General features: G+C 38.1%; 1 protein-coding gene across 1 annotated transcript; it reads left to right on the top strand.

Moving 5' to 3' along the window:
* Positions 1-8,996: 8,996 nt before the first annotated feature.
* On the top strand, positions 8,997-16,660 carry LOC122071827. The gene is made up of 9 exons (XM_042636250.1): positions 8,997-9,249; positions 9,953-10,752; positions 11,211-12,361; positions 12,746-13,043; positions 13,174-13,398; positions 14,148-14,321; positions 15,025-15,222; positions 15,327-15,440; positions 16,173-16,660. The coding sequence occupies exons 2-9, from the start codon at positions 10,036-10,038 to the stop codon at positions 16,506-16,508; spliced, it is 3,213 nt and encodes a 1,070-aa protein (XP_042492184.1). The 5' UTR covers positions 8,997-9,249; positions 9,953-10,035; the 3' UTR covers positions 16,509-16,660.
* Positions 16,661-17,309: the final 649 nt, after the last annotated feature.

The following is a 17,309-nucleotide window of genomic DNA, read 5'->3' as shown; positions in this document are numbered from 1 at the left end:
GATGGTTCTAACCTAGATCTAGGTTAGATTCAAGTGATAGGAAACCATCTTACCTTCTTTGCTCAAGAACGACTTCAAACCCTCCAAATCACTTCAAACTCACAATGCTTCTTCTACCTTGTCAATATCTCTTCAAATCCTTCAAGATCAACACATAAATCATCTATTAAAACTTAGATTCATCATTTCAAAGGGGATTTACAAGATCTCAAGAAACCATACTCAAATCAAGGGTTTAAAGCCTTGGTATGGTGAATGTTCACAAAACCCAACTTGCTTACCTCTAACTGTAGATCTAGAGTTGAAGATCACTCTCCCGACGCCGAAATGGGAAGATCAAGCTTCGGCGCCGCTGAAATCCTTCCTTTCTTCCTCTTCCTTCTCTTCCCTTCTTCTTCCCTTTCTTTTCTCTCTCCTCTTTACTTTCCTCACCAACGTACGGGGGTAATAAATGGAAAGAAAAGAAAATCATAAAGCCTTATATATACCATTCCTAATTAAGTGAATAGTGCACTTGGATGGGTCACTCAGGCGGGTGCACCCACCTGTCCTACCCACCTGAGAGCCAAAACTTGGGATTTTGACCGGGTTCGGACCTCGGCGCGAACCCCACCCCAAGCATACGATGTAGCATACGTATATACCTTAAAATACGGATATATTACCTGTTTTATCCATACATAGCCTTATGGTAGGTGCACGTACACGGTTTGGGCACTCCCGTCTCTTCTGGCACTGGCTCGGACTTGTCGGGCCAGCCGGTGTTTAAGGTTACCCGTGCCATCATGGCCCATAAGGAACCCGCTCTAATTTTCTCTGGCTCGGTTCCTGCATGGTTAAACCGGTTCAACCGTGAAATCAGACCGGGTTTAAGAAGCGGGGTATTACAAGGTTGACCTTGACTTAAGACTCAGTTTGGTTGCAAGGGAACTGCAGAAGGAAAAGGGAAGTATTTGCATTTCCTATAAGATGTATTTCATTTCTCAAGAAAATATTTGCATTTCCTTGCAAATGATTTCTCTTGTAGAATATATTCCATTTTGCAGAGAAATATTTGCATTTCCCTTGCAACCAAAGGAAGCCATAATATGGCCACTTAGTAATCAAATCGATACCACTTACAAAGCTACAAGTAAGTGCTACTTCCAAGCAGGATTTTAGTGCACAGTATCGTCACTGTTATCGGACACCGCCAATATTGATACCCTCAGGTATCAGCACTGGTATCTGTCACCACCTAGCAATCATGGTTTCTTAACCATTTCGTCCTCCCCTGTTTTGGTACCACTGTTATGGTATCAATCAGGTCGTTGGCGATGCCAATATTGGCAGGTCAATACTGGAGGAAATCGAGATTCTTCAGGAGGTCACAAAGCAGATTGAGGGGCACACAATTTGTGCATTGGGAGATGCTGCTGCTTGGCCAGTCCAGAGCCTCATCAGGCATTTCAGACTGGAGCTCAAGAGGAGGATCAAAGAACATGCAGAGAGGGAGTTGCTTCAGGCTGCAGCTGCCTGATTTTCCCACTCAGGTTGGTTCTTAACATCAGTTGTCCTCTGTTAATTAAGAGAATTAGCCCTTTTCCTCTGAATAGATGTGCTGAAGCAATGAACTGCCTTCTCCCTCTTAGCTTGAGATTTGACTGATATGGTGGTAGGATTTAAAATGTAACTGCAAGCGTACGGATTAGTGTAGCTACGGGTCGAACACAAGGAGAGCAACCACTTTATTTTTTGTTTCTTTTAATAATGCGAAAGTGAACCGATTAATGGTTGTGATCTAATTCTAACTACTATCCTAAACATATGTATATAAAATAACGTCTTAACCATTCGTCATCTAAGAATTTAAATACGCAAGCCATGCAATTAAAAATAAATAAATAAATAACTGAAAATAAACAACCCACGCAATTAAAAAGCAATGAAGGAAAAAAAATGCTGAAATAAAACTAAAGTAAAAGAAAGGGGATAAGCTAGAGAGAGGCTGACAAGTAGATTTCTTTACTTAGCCCGAGAGATGCATCATAATATGAACTTCCCCTACTTGACCAGAGAGTCACTCTTACAAGGGTTACTCTTCTTGGCTTTAGGGAAATGAATGCAATTAAAATAAAAACAATAAAATGATGGTTCTATAGCTACGAGGGGCCAAGGCAACACATACACTAGCCATGAACCTTAGGGGAAAGGGAAAACAATAATATAATAACTAAAATTAAAATCCTAAATTAAGAAAGAAATGGTAGTCAGAAGAAGGAATGAGAGGGGGGTGAGAAGACTACTGAAGGAGCTTACTTACTTGAACTGAAAACTTGATCGATTTGAGATATTATCAGTACTAAAAATCAGATCTGGAATAAACCAAATCTGAAGAAAAAAAAATTAAACTTCAAAGACATGCTCCATACCTTGTTCTTGTGACCTAGAACTAAGCCTAGAACTAGAACTTGAAAATTACAACTTCAATTGTTTAAACAATAAAAATAAGAGACTGAATCAAAAATAAAAGTGTTTGCATTAATTGAATAAAAAGAAATTACAAAAGTGTTTAAAGCATAAACCTAGAACTAGAACTAGAGAAAGAGAAAGAGCAACTAAAAAAAACCTAAGAAGAGAGAAGTAGAAAGGAAGAGAAGGACCACCCTTTAGGGTTTTGTGAACTCCCTTTTATAGGGAATAGGAGAGAGAGAAGACGTCCAAGGGTGGATCCCCTTGGACGATTTTGTGGTGAGGTGGAGGAGAGAGAAGAGAGAGAATCGTAGGAAGTAGGGAATTTCCAACGAGATTGCTTCATTTTTCCTTTTTTTTTTTCGCTCTCTCTCTTCTTCAAACGTGGGCACCCTGAAGATTTTTCTTTTATTTTTTTTCCTTTCCTATTTTTTCTCCCTTTTTTTTTCTATTTTTCTCTTTCATTTTCTTATTTCTCTATCCTCTTGCGGAATCATTTTCTTATTTCTCTCTCCTCTTGCGGAAGAAACCCATTTTCTTATTTCTCTCTCTTTTTAGCCAATCTCCTTTGAGTGATGAGTAGGAGAGAGAAAATATTCAAAAAAAACCTCCACAAAAAAATAGCGACAAAGAGGTTTTAACTTAAGACCTCCTAATAAGGAAGGGATTTTGCACACCACAACTCACCAACTACGTTAGGTAGTTGTTGTTATCAAAAACGAATCTTCAATCACTTAAGGGTGTGGTTCATCGATCCTTATTGGCATTTGAAATATTCTTTGTACCTTTGGAACAATTGCAAACAGGCTGGTTTTGCATCTCGGTTCAGTTTTGATCCATATTCTTTTTCTGGATCGAAAAAAATAATCACTTATACGGGTGACCAAACGGATGTATACTTTTAATTGAACATATCTATATTGCTCAGAATTTCATCCTCTTCGCAACCATGAAAAGAAACAGGACCTCTTTACGTATAAAATTGGAGATATAACGTATGATAGTCCTTAAGGCCTTGAAAATATAAAACCTGCAAAAATAGAGTAAAACCCAAGGTAACTCCATTCTAAATATGTAAAATACATATTTTACTACCCTAGATTTCACACATAAATGTGTTCATCATCTGGCTATATATAAATAAAACGGTTAAGCAGGTGATTCAAACCATCTCCTATGTCACATTCTTCTTGAACTGTCAAGGAAGGGAGGCATCTAGTTGGTTCTTGATGGTGTTGCTCTCTACTTGGTGGAAGCATAAATATGTGTTTTATCACCAGCAAGTCAACCATGTTTGGCTCTCTAATTGTATCTCAAGGCCTATGGACCCAGATACATAGTCTCTCAGAAAAATGCTCTGAACACTTAAATGGAAACACCACTGGTGGACAGAGGGAGTTCTTGCTTCCAGAACTCTAGTCTATTACATCATCCAACTAATAAGAAACTTCCTAGTGGTGGTAGTTTCTGCTTGAAGAGTCAACACTCAAGGAAAGAGGCTGTGGGATCGAACCCTGTTGTATACAAGTATGCATCTAAAAGTAGGTGGTCATTGACCCTACTAGTGCCCAGAAGATTGACCAGTGACGTTCCACAGAATAGAATAATCAAAAAAAAAAAAAAAAAAAACTAATAAGAAACTTCCAATCAAGGATAAGAGAATATGAATACCCCCAGCTGAATTGTTGACAGCAGAATGTAAACCTCCAGCCGCAGTTGATGACTGCAGAATGTGACACATGAACACAATGTCCAATCTCTTCATGTCTGCATCAATATTTAAAAGGAAGAAAAATTAAATAATAACCCCCAACTTCTTAATCAAAATACTATGGACTACAGAATGCGACACATGAACACATTGTGAACATTATGTCTGCATCAATTTTTCACAACAATAAAAATGCATAATTATCCCTAATTTAATTTTTAATCAAAATACTATCCTGCCCTTACATGCAAGATATAAACTTAATACTTATCAAAATTAATCTCAGCCACAATCTGGATCGTGGATTGCTCCTGCATGATGTTTTTGGGTGGAAATGGGAATATGCTACATAACATAGTTTGTCAATTTGTTGCAACAGTGACCTGGTGATCAGGTGATGGCTACGGCTACAGCCATTCTGTATATCCAAAACCTAAGTGACTAAACTATACTAACCCCCTAACTACATTCCATGTTTTACCATGTCGAACAGGGCGGCTGGTCCAACAGGTGAAATTTTTTGTACCCAGATTTGTTAGGCCCTAGAATTGGGTGGAGATATTTTAGACCTGTCGAGCTCAGGGTGGATTGGACTTGGCCCTGAATTTTTTTTTCCACAAGGAGATTGTAAGAAGGAATCTGCACACGACATCAATGAGGGTTTGGAGAATAGTAACATTCACATGGGGTTGGCCACACTGTCAGGATAGGAGAAAATTTGAGTGTGTGCCTCTCACGGCTCATTATGTGAGAGGGTGTATATAAAAATGGGTTACTGTGCTAGTCTCTCCGAGGATTAGTCGAGGTGCTCGTAAGCTGGCCCAGACACCTTGGTTAAAAAAAAAAAACAAAGTATATAAAAATGGCAGATTATATGATTATCCACTTTTAGGTTTTTTTTTTACAAAACTACCTAGTTAAGGTTTCAATTAACAAAATACACAAAATCAGGTTTGGGTTTACAAAAGTATCCACCCACAGTTTCAATTAATAAAAATACCAAAAAAATCAATTGGTTTTAAAAAAGTATCAAAATTAGTGATTCTTCTTTATCTTTCTCATATATTCAGGTACTTTTGTTGACTAAAACGTTGAGTGGATAGTTTTGTAAACCTAAATCTATTTTTTAGTATTTTGTTAAGTGAAACATTAAGTGAATAGTTTTATAAAACCAAACCTGATTTTAAGTATTTTTATTAACGGAAACTTTGGATTGATAGTTTGTAAAAGTCAACCCTGACCTGCCATGTAGCCTAAAAAACCCAACCTTGGCCTTGCAGACTCCGGACGGACCCAGTTTAGTGGTGGGTTGGTACTTGGGTCTTGGAAGATTTTTTTTTTTTTTTTTTTTAACGATCATCTGGTCATGAGTGAGCCTACTAGGTAAGCATCTCATGATTGTTATTTTTAACATTATTTCTTTATTATTAATATATTTTTTTAGCCAACTAATAATCATAAGGAAATGAAGGATAGAAAAAGAAAGAATAAGAACAGACGAGGGGAAAGGAAGCACTTATGCAACCTAATAGCTATAATGAATATTTATAATCATAGGGGTACTGATCGTGAGTTGTGCTTGTGACCCACTCTAAAGGGATGGATGAATGAGTTTCTTAATTACTTCTTACCCCTAAAATATTATAATAAATTGCAGATATAATTGAGCAAAAGGTCTTGTGTGGATAAGCAAAACCCCCATGCTATGATCAATGGACGTGAATGCCTCAACCATTGCCTCTCTTTTTATTTTTCTTATTTTGTTAAAAGAATACCAATCATCATAATTATCAATTGAGAGAGGATTCTCTGAGCATGAGATATAGAGGAGTCCACAAATGAAAGGCGACGGAATGATTTTAATCAAGATCAGATCAGATCAGAACAAAATAGGTCATAATCGATCCCAAAAATCAAAATCAGCTGATTCGACCAATCCTGATTTCATCTAAGAGAGAAATAATGTTAGTGTACCTTCTGTGGTTAGCCTAGAGAACCTTTCCCTTATCATATATCTTTTGCTGCAAATCTAAGCTTCTTGTTTTGATGGGAAATCTTGGACCTGTTCGGATTGGTGAAGGTGAATTTAACGGTCAACTAACTATTGGTTGGATTCAATTTTTGGGAGAATTGGATCTTAATGTTCATTTAAGATCCAGCTAGGTCATACCTAGCTATTTACAATCCATCTAATTCTATCATTTATATGTCTCCCACTCGACTCTGCCCTGAGTCATGCCACGTGGAAAGATGATATGGCAATTTCATGATTGAACAAATAAGATATGATTTAAATTCATCACATCAAATTTCATACCTAATTTAATTGAGGGAAAAATGATCTCTAAACTGGCAATAGAAACAAAGTTATGCTATATCTGTCGCATTAAAACCTAAGATTGACAATGAAAGGTGATTGTTGTGGAGGGTGTAGTTAACTTTTTATTTAAGTTACGTTAGTTTGGTTTCTTAATAAAAAAAAGAAAAAAGAAAAAAAAAAAACTCTCTAAATTGTCAAGAACCTCATGCTTCTTTAGAATGATTTTTGTATCATTTTTTTAGGGTAATTTACAGCGCCACCCCTTAAAGAATGTCACTATTAGAGAGACACCCCCTGTATAACATCAAATTATACTTAGACCCCTTGCCATTAGTTACTATTAAATGAAGAGTTGAAATGATTGATGTACCCTTTTGGCTAAAACACATCCAATTGGACATTTGCTTAATTCCCACTTTTCTTCCTCATTCACTGTTGGCAACGATGGATGACAAGGACGATCTCCCGCGTGGATGGCGACGAAGACCCACCAAAACCTTTTCTACCTTCATCGTCTTCTTCCTCGATTCAGCAAACAAACCCCAAGAAGATATTCGTCCCGAAACTCTAAAAAGGATTGGATTCGTTTCGACTCCATTATGCTTGATCCACTTCTCAGAAAAAAAAAATCCTCATCATCTTCAAAAAACACTCAAATATGAAAGAATCACTTCAATTAAAAAAGACTACATAAAGAACTTTTTTTTAATTGAAAATCAGAACTCCATAATTGACTTTAAAGCAGATTCAAAAGAGATAAGATGAATTATGAAAATGTAGATGAACAACTGACATGAAATCGTCGATTAAAGCTGTTTTAAAATCGAAGGAAAACATGTATAGATCTAAGAACAGTGGTTCTTGAGGAGAGGGTTCAGGTGGGAAGAAGAGAGAGGAATGGATCGCTGATGATCGAATAATGAAATGAACAGAGACCAGAGAAAAATCAAATGGAAGAACATATCATTATGCTAGAATTACTAGCGAGGAAACTATTATCCAGTGCACCCAAATCCAAGCTCTTAATCCCACCCTCGTCCGCCACCTCCTCAAATTCCTCCAGTAGATCTTGGCCAGGACACATCGGTGTCACCGAGATTGGGCTTTTAGCGAAACTATCTTTGGCATCCTCCCACAGTGAATCGTAGGCAGCTTTGAGCTTCATCCAACCAATGAACTCCTTCCCAATAACATTAACCTTGTGCTCATCGCTCCCCTAAAGACCAAAAGTGTTCTCAAACAAGAAATTCTGATATTTGGAGACGAAGTTCTTATAATCTTCGTAGTGAAGAACTTCATAGCCCAGACACCCTGTCAGACGAAATCAAAGCGACACTGGCTGTTGAATTGCCTCAAATTCATTTCTCTGCAGAACTTCACTCGAGCTTTGGAGCTAACCTCCAAGACCCACCACCCCTCTCCATCTTCGTCTTCGGCTTCGTCGCTGTCGTCCACGCAGGAGACCTTAAGGAAGGAGTAAGTGGTGAGGAAGAAGAAGAGAAATTGAGCACCAACCACCACTACACGTCTGCTCAAGGTTTGCATCGCGTGGACGGGATTGAGAACGCCAAGTTACTGGTTTTTCGAGAAAGAAGAGAGAGAGATATTAGAGGGTATATTAGGTAACTCACCTTTTGCAAGGGTATTTTGGTATTTAAAAAAATATGTACTAGTTGACATCAGCATATAAAATATATTCTGTACAGCAACTAACGGTAGGGGAACTGAGTATAATTTGGTATTATAGAGGGGATGCCTCTCTAATAATGGCATTCTCTAGGGAGTGGCGCTGTAAATTACCTCTTTTTTCATTGAGTATTCCGATGGCTAACAGAAATCCTACTCCTTTGATCAAATACCAAACTATGCATTCCAATGTATGGCTGCACACCCTATTAAGGATCTAAAACATTGTATCTCATTAGCTTATCAATATCAACTATCGATATTGAACCAATATAAATTAGGTGATTTTATTTTCAAAAAAAAATCTGTTTGATCTGGATCTAGATTTGGTCCGATACAATTTAAAATCCAGGAATCAACTGGTCACAAAATTTTAATCCCATCCAACTCATCACATAACAAATATAATGGTGAAAGTTGAAACATAAGACACGAAATTGTAAATAATTTTCTTTTTTTTACAAATAATATGTATTGATGTTAGACTGATATTCGATTTAGAAAGAAACATGTTGGTTGACACATCCAATAATCCAGACTTTTTTTTTTTTTTTTTAACCTTTGATTCAGACTAAACGCTCCAGTTCCAGTTTTTTCTCTTTGGTAGTATAGCTGTCATTATAACTGAAAATACTTAACACCTACTTAATGGCTTAAAACACTTTCTTTACTTGTTAATTATCAACTATCAAGTGTCAATCTCTCTCTTCTCTCTCTCTCTCTCTCTCTAGACACTTAAGCCGTCGCTATTGACTGAAAGTACCAACTATTTATAACCCCTTTCTTCACTTGTTCATTTTCAACACTTCTCTCTCTCTCTCTCTCTCTCTCTCTCTCTCTAGCTTCTGTGTCATTATTCTCTAACAAAATTAATTCTTTAACCAAATTAAAAAGGGGATGTCCTTTGTCTGCTTCGTTCTTTTCCGATGTTCCTTCTTTTTTACTTTCTCAAGTTTCAGTCGTTCTCTTGTCCGACTTTATTCACAGCCTTAGATATCTCAGCCATGGTTTTGCAGAGTATCCAAAACCCAGCTACTCTTATTGCATTTCTCCTACCGTTTCTCTTGCCACCTTATCCTCTGTAAGTCACTTCTCTATGTCTTCTCCATATAAATTTTTTGTGGATTTGTTTTAAAATGCAGATTGGTTGCTCTTTTGATGATTTTGTTTTGATCTCGAAATATTTATCTACCGGAGGGTTGGATTTTATGTAGAATCTAATGCACTTCCGCTTTCTTAGAGGTTAGAAGACGATCTTGTACTGTTAATTTAATTTAAGCATTGGTTTTTGCTCTTAAATGAGCCGAATGCCGCTCTGCCTTTCATGTTCCTTTGTTCTTCTCTTCTATAGGATAATTGATTTCCTGTTTTGATCTTTTAGAGTTCATAAATCTGCGGAATGGGTTTGGAACATGTATCTCCTAGTCTAAATTTTCTTTCAAATTCGCATCCTCCTTCCCACCTCCCAAAAAGGGTTCAATTTTAGAAAGAAAAAAATAATAATAATAATTGAGTGGTTGGCTCTAGGTTTTTTAGCTCTTAGCTACTGACGGGCTGTAATGTTCTTAGTTTGGCAATAAATGCATGCATTAAGCCTTTTACTGCTGAAATTGCCCATTTCAGGACTTCTCATGGAAAGGAAATTTCTTTCTACGTTTTGGCTAGAATTTCCAGTTCCTGCCTATGCCTTTCAGTTATAATTATCATTTTTCCCCCTTTATTTCTCATTTAGATTTCTCCATTTTTACATTATACTCTTTTGGATTTTGTCTTCTGCACCTTAGAGGCATCGTGAATCATGATTGAAAATATCTAGACGCATTGGCGCTGCATTCCTGCTTGGAGCATTACCAGTACTTCTCCCAACATGGTCCTGGGGTTGAGAACAAAAAACAAAAAAGGTGCTTCAGTTCAGGTCGACTACCTTGTCCATGTCCAAGAAATTAAACCATGGCCACCATCACAGTCTCTTAGATCCCTTTCATCTGTACTTCTTTATTGGGAAATTGGCGAGCAGAATTCTGGATCAACAGGCCCTGTAGTCCCTTCCCTTGGGTCTGGTGCTGGGGATGGGAAAATTGAATTCAATGAGTCTTTTAGGCTTATATCTACTCTATCCACGGAAGCCCCCACAAAAGGTGGAGATGCTGAGACATTCCAGAAGAAATGCATGGAGTTCAGCTTGTATGAACCACGAAGGGATAAGGCAGCAAGAGGTAAGCTGTTGGGAACTGTCATAATAGACCTGGCAGAGTACGGGATTGTCAATGAAACTGTAAACATTGGTGCTCCAATGAATTGCAAGAGAAGCTTCCGAAACACTGCACAGCCAGTTTTGTTTGTTAGAATCCAGCCATTTGAAAAGGATAATTCCAGCTCATTACTGAGGGAAATCCTGTCAAAAGAATCATCACTGGATAATGATGGGAAGGGATCAATTTCTTCTTTGATGAGTGAAGAATATTCTGAGGAAGTTGAGATTGCATCTTTTACTGATGATGATGTTTCATCTCATTCATCCTTTAGTGTTCCTTCATCTGCTGCTGTTGAGGCTGCAGGAGGTTCTCCACCTCAAAATTTGGAGGTATTCTTACTTTTGAGATTTTTCTTTTATCTGATGGTACTGATTCTTAAATTATGTGTATATACGAAAGCTGTTGGCGGGATCTGCATAAGTTTCTTATTTGTTCATGCTCCTGTTTGCAGTTTCAGTCCTTATTAGATGACTCCAGGCTTATTGAATGTTGAGTAGTTCTACTACCGCCTGCATTAATCTTGCTTGGAAACCACACATTGCTGGTATCCAAAGCATACCATGCCCCCATCCCCCCCCAGCAATGAAAATTTAATGCACATGTTACTTGTATTCACCTTCTCTTCTTGTATGTTTCTGTGTGCCTACACATGCATGCTCCAGTGCAGGTTTATGGAGAGATTCATTAAATTTCTTATGATCTAGAACCATGTTGGCAGAATGTGTTAGAGGCTGTAATGATTGGCACAGGATTTCATAATGATGTAGCTCAATTAATCATTTTGCAGGTACCTGAAAAATCAGAGGAGAAGCCGTTGACTGCTGCACACAAGAATCTGAATGGGAGTTCTTGTTCGTCATCAATTGATCTGTCCTCTGATGCAGGAAGCCGAGAAAAGGAGCATGCTTCCTCTTCCATCTTTCCTAGAGATAGCTTAACATTGGTCCCCAATAATTCTGTTACCCATAATGTTCAATCATGTTCTTCATGTATTGCTTATGAAGACACACAGGAAGAGCTTAGACCTAGCAATGGTGCAAGAATTCATGGAAAATCTGGTAAGATCAATTGTAGATCTGAAGAAGATGAACAAACGAAGGACATTAATATCAAGGATCTTTCAGCCAAAGTTTCATCCTCGGATTCAGATCTTAATGAGAAAGCAGGCCTTGTTAACTCTGCTAACTCTCATGCCCAAGGAAATGATAATGGACATTCTAAGGTACAGAGCGAAAATGAGACAGAGAAGATTGATGCTACTACTGGTCTATTGGCCAGTCATGTGGAGGATGGAGATTGGGAGGAACAGGGAGAAAATGGACAGGAAGAACAGATAAAAACGGAAAAATATGTTATGACAGAAGATGAATCATCCAAGTCATTTTCACCAGATCCTACCACAAAGAAAGTTGTATGTGTGGGTGATATGCGTCCATTTAGCAGGAGAGCTCTTGGAGTGAGGGGCAATGCTCTATCTGATGATAAGCTAAAGCATGTGAAGTCTACCCGATCATCATTAGACTTGCCCAGGAGCAATGGATTGTTAACTGATAATAAGTTAACAAGTAAAGTAAAGGAGGCTGGTGCTTTGAAAGATGTGGATACTGGTTCTAGAAGGTTTGGAACAGAAGATGCTAAGCTTGCTTCTAGAGATACAAGAAACAGCTTTGCTGATGGCAAAGTCCAGCAATTGGAGGATAAGATAGAGAGGCTTGAGGTAGAGTTGAGAGAAGCTGCTGCAATAGAGATTGGGCTATATACTGTTGTGGCTGAGCATGGGAGTTCTGCGAGTAAAGTACATGCACCAGCTCGACGCATTTCTAGAATGTATCTTCATGCTCTTAGAAAATGTTCCCCTGCAAGGGGTGCTAGTGCAGCTAGAAGTGCTGTTTCAGGATTAGTTTTGGTAGTAAAAGCATGTGGAAATGATGTCCCCAGGTATGTATACACTATGAACAGGTTTGCTATTGTCCTAATGACTGTTAACACTATGCTAAACTTTTCACAAAACTATTTGTCCTAATGATGGTTGGCACAATGCAAAACATGTTATGATGGGTTTGAAGCCACAGATAAATGGAGCTTGCCCAGGAGATCTTCTAAGGAGGGGGGGGGGGGGGGAAGGAACCGTTCTCATTGAATTCTTTGGATCATCCAATCAAAATATTCTTTGGATGGCAAAGAAAATTACAGGAAAAAAAAAATCTGATGTACGGGACATTCAGAGGATATTCATGAACTGATTTTCTCAAAATAAATTCAGCATGTTTGCCCTGATTGTTCTGGATGACTAGATTTTTTTTTTTTTTTTTCTGAATACAGGTTAACTTTCTGGCTTTCGAATTCCATTGTACTGAGAGCAGTCGTCAACCAAACCATTGAGGAATCACAGCTTCCACTTTCTGCTGGTCCACGTCTTGAAAATAATGGAGGTAGAAAGGGAAATAATCGAAAATCATCTCCATTTAAGTGGAAGGAATCCTCTCCTAACAAGAGGGAAAAGAAGTTTAGTTTGTCTGGAAGTTTTGATGACTGGGAAAACCCACACACATTTATGTCTGTGTTGGAAAAATATGAAGCTTGGATCTTCTCTCGAATCATCGAATCTGTGTGGTGGCAGGTACAATATTAGTATTCATGTCTCCCCACCCCCCCAAAAAAAAAAATCTCTAGACATTTGTAATAGATCTTCTCAGTAAATGGCCTTATTGCTGGTAGCCATCTGACCTGATTCCCTTTTCTCTGTCTAGACTCTGACTCCACATATGCAGTCCACCATTGGGAAAGCAAGTGATAAAAATCTTGGTGCCAGCTCAAGGAAAAGCTATTGGCAGAAACTTAGTTTAATTAATCAAGAGCAAGGGAACTTATCAGTAGAACTTTGGAAGAAGGCTTTCAAGGATGCCTGCGAAAGATTATGTCCTGTTCGAGCTGGAGGGCATGAGTGTGGCTGCTTGCCTCTGCCTGCTAGATTGGTAAATGTCTATATATTCCATTCTCTCTGTGTTATACACAGCACATGGTCAAAATCGTAGGTCCCACCGTGTTTAGTGGGTCAATGTCTTAATTGAACATGTAGGAGAAATATTCTCAAGTAGATCATATGATCAGAAAGCTAACCAAGCAGATGATATTCACTTGATTTAAATTTTTAGTGACAGCTCCCTGCATCAGAAATAAAGAGAGCTCAAAGTAAAATATCCTTTCCCAGTAATTTATGCCAAGGATGGTGGGTTGCTTACTCTGTTGCAATACTTAAGACTACTATTGCTCCATCATACACAACCAATGCAAATTGTACTCTGCCAATCCATGGACTTAGGCAAACCATCATGTGAATGTATTCCATGAACCTTTTAATCATCTGAAGGAATGATACCCACGTATATTGAGGGCATGACTTTTAGAAGTGATACAAATTTTTGTGGAACATGTATTCCATGTATTCAGCTTTGAAATATCAGGGTAACATAGTTCATCTGGGGATTATTATCATGCAACAGGCTGAGGTCCAGTGAGCTATGTTAGTATTCCCATGGAGGGAAACACACTGTGGAAAAGTACCCATTGGTGCATTTGCATCTTGTTGCTTCTGGTTGTTTCTGCGCAAATACTTTCACATAATTCTGTCTTATGGAAGACTTCTTTGGTTTTTTATTTTATTTTATTTATTTTTTTAAACCTTCTATAGTACCAAATTGGAATAATTTTCTTATGTTTCCAGGTAATGGAACAATGTGTGGCTAGATTGGATGTGGCTATGTTCAATGCTATTCTTCGTGAATCAGGTGATGAGATTCCAACAGATCCTGTGTCCGACCCCATTAGTGATTCAAAGGTTCTTCCTATTCCGGCTGGGAAAGCAAGCTTTGGTGCTGGCGCACAACTGAAAAATGCTGTGAGTGGTACTTATTTCTCGTGACATGATAGTTTGCTTCAGGATGTCTTGCTGTTAATGATTGTCTCCATGCATCACTATTCTTGTAATCACAAGATGCACCTTTGATCCCGCTCCCCCCTGATCAGAAATAATGTAATATGCCTTTCCATTATCTTTGAATTAAACTTGAGCCTGTTGGACCATTGAGTTGTTTAAACAGAATGCGAATTTATATATGGAAAGCTTTGATCATTATGCAAGGGATGCAATTCACAAAGATTAAATATTAAATCACAAAAAACTCCTGGCACACACACATTGTTCCATTATTTGCAGTCATCTGTGTCACACATTCATGTCCCTTTGTGTGAAAGGTGAGCCATCTGATGTAATTCTCTTGTTTTGTTCTCTTTGTATGTAATATTTTTCCCTACTCTTTTGGCTTACCCAGGAAATGTGATAAATGAGGTAGTCCCGATCATTTTTATGAGATTTAGACATGAGGCTGTCAAAATTAGGTCCCACTCCCATTGAATCAGCATCATGTTTCCTTCAAAGTGCCTTGCTCTAGCATTTCCTTCACAATTACTCTTATCAAATCATAAAATGATGATCGTAAGGCGAATGTGAAATATCTTTGTACTGAAAGGTGTGAAATTGTGATTGCTCTGGTGTTAGCTCTTGATTCTACAGTCTAAAATTGTCATTGTTTGGATACCAGGTTGGGAGCTGGTCCAGATGGCTAACCGACCTATTTGGTATAGATGATGATGACTTGCCTGAAGGAGAGAATGACCTTGATGATGATGGTAGACAGGAATGTGAGACATCCTTCAAGTCTTTCAATCTACTTCATGCGTTGAGTGATCTCATGATGCTCCCAAAGGACATGCTTTTAAATCGTGCCATCAGAAAAGAGGTTCATCTGCTAAACTTAGTGCCTATTATTTGGTTAATGCAGGTCTCTCACTTGTCATTACTTCCATACTATTTATTCACTCCATGAAACATATACTTTGGCAGGTATGTCCTACATTTGATGCACCATTGATCAGGAGGGTTCTTAACAATTTCGCCCCAGATGAGTTCTGTCCGGACCCAATTCCAGAAGCTTTGTTTCAGGCCCTAGATTCTGAGGTCAGTAAGAAAGTAATATTTCTACTACACACTGTTTTGTTCCCCCTACTTGTTAACATTAGGAAAGAGTTTAAATACCATATTCGGAGAAATTAAGCATCACAAAGATTAAGATTAAAAAATTGTTTGTCATGACGTCATGCTCCATTCAGTCAGATTGCTCCATAGCCATTTGACCGGTCTAATTTCATCCTGAAAGCACTGGAGGTGGGTACAAGTGAGTTTAAAAGTTCCATAATAAACAAAAGAATGCCATTTCATAATAATAGGATCTAGTGTCATTCTTGCTATGTCCTGTTACTTCAGTCACTTTTAAGAGAGTAAGCCTGTTTGTGTAGTTTGAAATTTGACATGTGAGACGGGTGTGGTTCCTGTCACATGGACCTTCTCGGTGATAATAGCTATCACATAAATATGAGTAACTTCTGCCTGCGTACATTTTCAAACCTGTTGGAACAGGAATGAAAATTAGAAAATAGGGGCAAGCATGCAGGAACCCATCAGCATATGTATGTGCTTCCCAGTTGTGTTTAATGAGATCAAATGGGTTTGCAACAATAAAATCAGTCCCAGAAATTTATAATGTGTTGGTGTTTAAGTAATCAGGGATTGTATGTTTTGTGAAATTAGAGCATAAACCTTTTCCAGAGCCATTACACCCCCGCCCCCCAAGCATCCAGGAACAATTTTTACTAGGGTCCAGTTTTCTTGATTATTTAGTGTCCTTTTCAGGATGTTCTTGAGGCTGAGGGACAGTCTGTCCAAAACTTCCCATGCACTGCAGCTCCAATAGTGTATTTGCCACCATCCGCAGCTTCATTTGCTAGTTTTATGGGTGGGCTTGGAAGCCATTCTCAGTTGCAAAGGAGTGGGTCCTCAGTGCTCCGGAAATCTTACACTAGTGATGATGAGTTTGATGAACTTGATTCTCCTCTGGCTTCAATCCTCGACAGCTTTCGTGGTTCTCCTACTTCTACTGTGCCCAGCTGGAAACCACAGAAGAATGGTGTTCATAATAATGTTGTCAGGTACCAACTCCTCCGGGAGGTTTGGAGGGATAGTGATTAGTTGTTTGTATGCATCCCAACCCCTTATTCCATATATTATTCTTTTCAACAAGTCTGTAAATTGCATGTAAAACTTCACTAGGAAATTTTGTTTACATGTTGATGTAAAAATTATAGTACATGCCATTATAACCAAATTTGATCTATGCAGCACGGCAGCCCCTATCATAAGTTTGTGAGAACCATATATGGATGGATCCTACAAATACATAAGCTATATATGATCCATCCAAGGAAAAAAAAAGGATGCTCTTAAGATGTGGAAAATATTATGAGAAGATTTTATGAAAAAGTTGCATGTAAATTTTGTCGATCCAAAATATGTGTTTGTCTTGTAAAGTTTTTCCCATGAAAATTGGATTTCGTGGTAATTATTTTTGTTTTACATCGAAACAGATGGAACCTGTATGTATATGTATATTTCCAGCATTCCATGGATCAAGTTTTCCTTCACCCATGCTGATTGGAGAATCTTTTCAATCACAAGATTTGATTTTCAGATTTAATGACTCTAAATGTTTCGAATATTTATCAATAAGGGGCATGGGTTAATGATGAGACTCTTGTTCCAAGAGTTCAATAATAGCATCCATTCACCGAGGACGCGAGATTAAATTTCACCCACGCCAATAGTCTTGGATTTCTTAAAGTTTAATTTTATTGCTTACAAAATTACTGTTTTACTAAACCTTACATGTGAACAAAGAACGTGGGCTCTACCTGTTTGCAAAATTCCTCAACGATCATATGTGAGATGTCAAAAACTCACTTGAAAATTCCTTTCAAGGCTCACAGAAACCAA

This window comes from Macadamia integrifolia, chromosome 2 (assembly GCF_013358625.1).
Source record: "Macadamia integrifolia cultivar HAES 741 chromosome 2, SCU_Mint_v3, whole genome shotgun sequence".
Lineage (NCBI taxonomy): Eukaryota > Viridiplantae > Streptophyta > Magnoliopsida > Proteales > Proteaceae > Macadamia > Macadamia integrifolia.
Note: the sequence above shows the minus strand (reverse complement) of the source record. Positions and strands in the feature narration are given on the sequence as shown.